General features: G+C 40.7%; 1 protein-coding gene across 1 annotated transcript; it reads left to right on the forward strand.

Moving 5' to 3' along the window:
• Positions 1–206: 206 nt before the first annotated feature.
• Positions 207–2,064, forward strand: LOC138965964 (uncharacterized). The gene is made up of 2 exons (XM_070338048.1): positions 207–237; positions 1,082–2,064. The coding sequence occupies exons 1-2, from the start codon at positions 207–209 to the stop codon at positions 2,062–2,064; spliced, it is 1,014 nt and encodes a 337-aa protein (XP_070194149.1).
• The last annotated feature ends 4,365 nt before the right edge of the window (positions 2,065–6,429 follow it).

Raw genomic sequence — 6,429 nt, forward strand, 5'->3', positions numbered from 1 at the left:
GAAAATAACGAGTTCTTTAATGCTCTTATTGTTATTGTTATTATCAAATTTATTGTGAACCAGTCGACATCAATTTTGCAAAGACAATTATCCCATGTTCCTTACTATTTTTAGGAGAGAAAAAAAAGTCATTACTTTTGTTTGACGTTCACCAATAGATACCAACAGAGGTTATTATGTGATATAATATGTGGATAACAAAAACGATGGAAAACTACAAGACAGACACAAGCGAACGTAACGACTCTTATCACAAGGATGAGAGGTTCCTGTCAGAGAGACTCACATTTCACCACTAACATCAAGGCTCTTCCTCTTTATAGCCCCACATTTCACCACTAACATCAAGGCTCTTCCTCTTTATAGCCCCACATTTCACCACTAACATCAAGGCTAACCTCTTTATAGCACCACATTTCACCACTAACATCAAGGCTAACCTCTTTATAGCCCCACATTTCACCACTAACATCAAGGCTAACCTCTTTATAGCCCCACATTTCACCACTAACATCAAGGCTAACCTCTTTATAGCCCCACATTTCACCACTGACATCAAGGCTAACCTCTTTATAGCCCCACATTTCACCACTAACATCAAGGCTAACCTCTTTATAGCCCCACATTTCACCACTAACATCAAGGCTAACCTCTTTATAGCCCCACATTTCACCACTAACATCAAGGCTAACCTCTTTATAGCCCCACATTTCACCACTAACATCAAGGCTAACCTCTTTATAGCCCCACATTTCACCACTAACATCAAGGCTAACCTCTTTATAGCCCCACATTTCACCACTAACATCAAGGCTAACCTCTTTATAGCCCCACATTTCACCACTAACATCAAGGCTAACCTCTTTATAGCCCCACATTTCACCACTAACATCAAGGCTAACCTCTTTATAGCCCCACATTTCACCACTAACATCAAGGCTAACCTCTTTATAGCCCCACATTTCACCACTAACATCAAGGCTAACCTCTTTATAGCCCCACATTTCACCACTAACATCAAGGCTAACCTCTTTATAGCACCACATTTCACCACTAACATCAAGGCTCTTCCTCTTTATAGCCCCACATTTCACCACTAACATCAAGGCTAACCTCTTTATAGCCCCACATTTCACCACTAACATCAAGGCTAACCTCTTTATAGCCCCACATTTCACCACTAACATCAAGGCTAACCTCTTTATAGCCCCACATTTCACCACTAACATCAAGGCTAACCTCTTTATAGCCCCACATTTCACCACTAACATCAAGGCTAACCTCTTTATAGCCCCACATTTCACCACTAACATCAAGGCTAACCTCTTTATAGCCCCACATTTCACCACTAACATCAAGGCTAACCTCTTTATAGCCCCACATTTCACCACTAACATCAAGGCTAACCTCTGTATAGCCCCACATTTCACCACTAACATCAAGGCTAACCTCTTTATAGCCCCACATTTCACCACTAACATCAAGGCTAACCTCTTTATAGCCCCACATTTCACCACTAACATCAAGGCTAACCTCTTTATAGCCCCACATTTCACCACTAACATCAAGGCTAACCTCTTTATAGCCCCACATTTCACCACTAACATCAAGGCTAACCTCTTTATAGCCCCACATTTCACCACTAACATCAAGGCTAACCTCTTTATAGCTCCACATTTCACCACTAACATCAAGGCTAACCTCTTTATAGCCCCACATTTCACCACTAACATCAAGGCTAACCTCTTTATAGCCCCACATTTCACCACTAACATCAAGGCTAACCTCTTTATAGCCCCACATTTCACCACTAACATCAAGGCTAACCTCTTTATAGCCCCACATTTCACCACTAACATCAAGGCTAACCTCTTTATAGCCCCACATTTCACCACTAACATCAAGGCTAACTTCTTTATAGCCCCACATTTCACCACTAACATCAAGGCTAACCTCTTTATAGCCCCACATTTCACCACTAACATCAAGGCTAACCTCTTTATAGCCCCACATTTCACCACTAACATCAAGGCTAACCTCTTTATAGCCCCACATTCATTGTGAGAAGTCGACTTCGCAAAGTCTACTTCACGAACCTGGCTGCACGAAGCTGACTGCACGAAGCTGACTGCACGAAGCTGACTGCACGAACCTGGCTGCACGAAGCCTCGGAACTGAGATTTTGCTAAAAAAGATTTCACGCAGTCGATTTCGGGCAGTATTTAAAAACAAAAAAGCCTTAACGTTCTGTCATTGCCTCACCTACCCTAACCGTCTCTCTTCGCTAAACGCCATTCGACAAGCAAGCCAACTTACATGCTGATTGAAGCCAGCCAATGAGTATGTAGGAAGCGACACTATTGGCTGAACAGGCCGATAGACAGAGCGTGTTTGATCCAATCGATGCGGGCTGTTTGCTCTTCCTGAGTTCGCTATGGAAACCCGAAGGGAGCAACAATGCCACAGGCCTGCCACCTACAAGGAGAGACTCGCTCACTCAAGGGGGGGGGGGGGGGGGGGCGGGGACTTGGGGCCCCAGAAAAAGTTTCACTACGTACACAGGCCTATGCATAATGGAGGAGACTGGAGGCTTCGTCTTTGTGCCTTGTGAAGTTGGAGGGGAGGTCGGGTATTCTATGTACACACGCTGCCTGGATCTGTGTCACAAACTCTGTATTGCAAACTCCGCTAGGGGGAAATTGTTAAACACACCGGTAAGAACAAATGAATATTACGTTTTACATTTTGTCACAATCTCTGTGACGCACACTCCGCTAGAGTCAAGTAGTTGAACACACTCGTACAAACACACATGAAGAAGACGTTTACATGTACTAAAAGATAGTTGTTGGCACAGTTTGCTTAATTCTACAACAGGAACGTTGAAAGAAAGGCACAGTGGTACCTGTTTATAACGACCACTGAAGTGACCGATCACAAGTGGTCGTTATAAACAGTTGATCGTTGTTGAGAGGTAGTCGGCGGGGCAGGTTAGAGTGTACAATAACAGGTGACAGACGACTGCAACATGATCAGCTTGACATATTGCTCAATGTTAAATGTCAACATGTCAGGTGAAATTAGCATCTAGGCAGGGGCGGACGAGGGGGGGGGGGGGTTCTGGGGTTTCAGGAACCCCCCCCCCCCAGCCAAAAATAATAAATATTTTTGTGTGTTTTTTTGGGTTGAGTTTCAATTTTTGGGGTATTAATCAGTGACAAAATCTGCAGCCTGAAACTGGTAATGATCATCCTCAGAATGCACCAGATTGCACCATTTTGCATCCTTTTTTCAAAATTTTCCCGGGGGGCATGCCCCCGGACCCCCCTAGCAAGCTAGGCGATTCGCGCCGTCACCTCGGCGCTTTGCGCCTTCACACCCATATCTTCACAATATACTTTTGGAACCCCCCCCCCCCCTAAAATGAACTGATCCGCCCCTGCTAGGCATATGACTAGTGGCCAATTTTTCTACAACATTCAGACATACACCAACACACTATTACAGTGAAGCCGACTTTGTGAAGACTTAGTGAAATGTGTTTATTTAAACGTTAGTGACAAAGTATTGTGCAGCCAACTTTGTGAAGACTTTGTGAAGACTTTGTGAAGACTTAGTGAAATGTGTTTATTTAAACGTTAGTGCCAAAGTATTGTGCAGCCAGCTTTGGGAAGTAGAACTCGCCCAACTTATTTGGGTGTTTTTAAAAAATGTACGAAAAACGTGTCTTTGATTTTTAAATTAATTCAGAAAGAAACATGTCCTATCTATCTTGGTATAATACATATTTTTTTGTACAAAAATGAATAGACAACAACATGAACATTCATTAAAGTACATTCTTGACACTTGAAAGTTAGTTTTGCATGGTTTAAACATGTAGGGGTATCTAAAAATGCCTGTCTTTTTGAAGGCACTCAAAACTTCCACCACCTCTACAAAGAAGAAAAATAATTGTAGACCATTAAAAAAATATTCAAAAAATTGCTTACGGGAGCACATTTGGATTATTGCAACAGATTTTGATTGTAAGGTTGACCCAGACTCTGAATGTGGACTTAAACTCTCAAAAATGAGTGTCTCTCACTTTTTTGTCAGTGGTGTTACCAGAACAGTTAAACAGACCTAAACAATGAGTACTCCAGGTTTTTGAAACCATTTTGGGCCTGTAGTTATCCCCCATCCTTCAGCAGCTTCCTGCAGCGGGAACAGCTAAGCGAGTTTGATCGCTTGTGTATGGTGGACCCGACAAGTGTAGAAAGGTAAGATGTTTTTTTTTAACGAATCAGTTGTGTTACTGTGTGTCTCTAGCGATCTGAAGGAATTTACATTCTTCTGTTACTTTTTATATTTAGTCAAGTTTTGTTATATTTAGTCAAGTTTTGACTAAATATTTTAACATCGAGGGGGAATCGAAACGAGGGTCGTGGTGTATGTGCGTGTGTGTGTGTGTGTGTGTGTGTGTCTGTGTGTCTGTGTGTGTGTGTGTGTGTGTAGAGCGATTCAGACTAAACTACTGGACCGATCTTTATGAAATTTGACATGAGAGTTCCTGGGTATGAAATCCCCATACGTTTTTTTCATTTTTTTGATAAATGTCTTTGATGACGTCATATCCGGCTTTTCGTGAAAGTTGAGGCGGCACTGTCACGCCCTCATTTTTCAACCAAATTGGTTGAAATTTTGGTCAAGTAATCTTCGACGAAGCCCGGGGTTCGGTATTGCATTTCAGCTTGGTGGCTTAAAAATTAATTAATGACTTTGGTCATTAAAAATCTGAAAATTGTAAAAAAAAATAAAAATTTATAAAACGATCCAAATTTACGTTTATCTTATTCTCCATCATTTGCTGATTCCAAAAACATATAAATATGTTATATTCGGATTAAAAACAAGCTCTGAAAATTAAATATATAAAAATTATTATCAAAATTAAATTGTCCAAATCAATTTAAAAACACTTTCATCTTATTCCTTGTCGGTTCCTGATTCCAAAAACATATAGATATGATATGTTTGGATTAAAAACACGCTCAGAAAGTTAAAACAAAGAGAGGTACAGAAAAGCGTGCTATCCTTCTTAGCGCAACTACTACCCCGCTCTTCTTGTCAATTTCACTGCCTTTGCCATGAGCGGTGGACTGACGATGCTACGAGTATACGGTCTTGCTGAAAAATGGCAGCTACTTGACTAAATATTGTATTTTCGCCTTACGCGACTTGTATTACATTTAGTCAAGTTTTGACTAAATGTTTTAACGTAGAGGGGGGAATCGAGACGAGGGTCGTGGTGTATGTGCGTGCGTGTGTGTGTGTGTGTGTGTGTGTGTGTGTGTGTGTGTGTGTGTGTGTGTCTGTCTGTGTGTGTGTGTAGAGCGATTCAGACTAAACTACTGGACCGATCTTTATTAAATTTGACATGAGAGTTCCTGGGTATGAAATCCCCATACGTTTTTTTCATTTTTATATTTAGTCAAGTTTTGACTAAATATTTTAACGTAGAGGGGGGAATCGAGACGAGGGTCGTGGTGTATGTGTGTGTGTGTGTGTGTGTGTGTGTGTGTGTGTGTGTCTGTGTGTGTGTGTAGAGCGATTCAGACTAAACTACTGGACCGATCTTTATGAAATTTGACATGAGAGTTCCTGGGTATGAAATCCCCATACGTTTTTTTCATTTTTTTGATAAATGTCTTTGATGACGTCATATCCGGCTTTTCGTGAAAGTTGAGGCGGCACTGTCACGCCCTCATTTTTCAACCAAATTGGTTCAAATTTCGGTCAAGTAATCTTCGACAAAGCCCGGGGTTCGGTATTGCATTTCAGCTTGGTGGCTTAAAAATTAATTAATGACTTTGGTCATTAAAAATCGGAAAATTGTAAAAAAAAATAAAAATTTATAAAACGCTCCAAATTTACGTTTATCTTATTCTCCATCATTTGCTGATTCCAAAAACATATAAATATGTTATATTCGGATTAAAAACAAGCTCTGAAAATTAAATATATAAAAATTATTATCAAAATTAAATTGTCCAAATCAATTTAAAAACACTTTCATCTTATTCCTTGTCGGTTCCTGATTCCAAAAACATATAGATATGATATGTTTGGATTAAAAACACGCTCAGAAAGTTAAAACAAAGAGAGGTACAGAAAAGCGTGATATCCTTCTTAGCGCAACTACTACCCCGCTCTTCTTGTCAATTTCACTGCCTTTGCCATGAGCGGTGGCCTGACGATGCTACGAGTAAAATGGCATTGCGTTCAGTTTTATTCTGTGAGTTCGACAGCTACTTGACTAAATATTGTATTTTCGCCTTACGCGACTTGTTTATATTTAGTCAAGTTTTGACTAAATAATTTAACGTAGAGGGGGGAATCGAGACGAGGGTCGTGGTGTATGTGTGTGTGTGTGTGTGTGTGTCTGTG

The sequence above is a fragment of the Littorina saxatilis genome, linkage group LG5, assembly GCF_037325665.1.
Source record: "Littorina saxatilis isolate snail1 linkage group LG5, US_GU_Lsax_2.0, whole genome shotgun sequence".
NCBI classification, from domain to species: Eukaryota; Metazoa; Mollusca; class Gastropoda; order Littorinimorpha; family Littorinidae; genus Littorina; species Littorina saxatilis.

Coding starts and splice junctions, on each gene's coding strand:
- LOC138965964 (XM_070338048.1), top strand. CDS start 207: ATGGAAAACTACAAGACAGACACAAGCGAAC. Junction 238..1,081: donor CAAGACAGACACAAGCGAAC/GTAACGACTCTT, acceptor TCCTCTTTATAG/CCCCACATTTCACCACTAAC.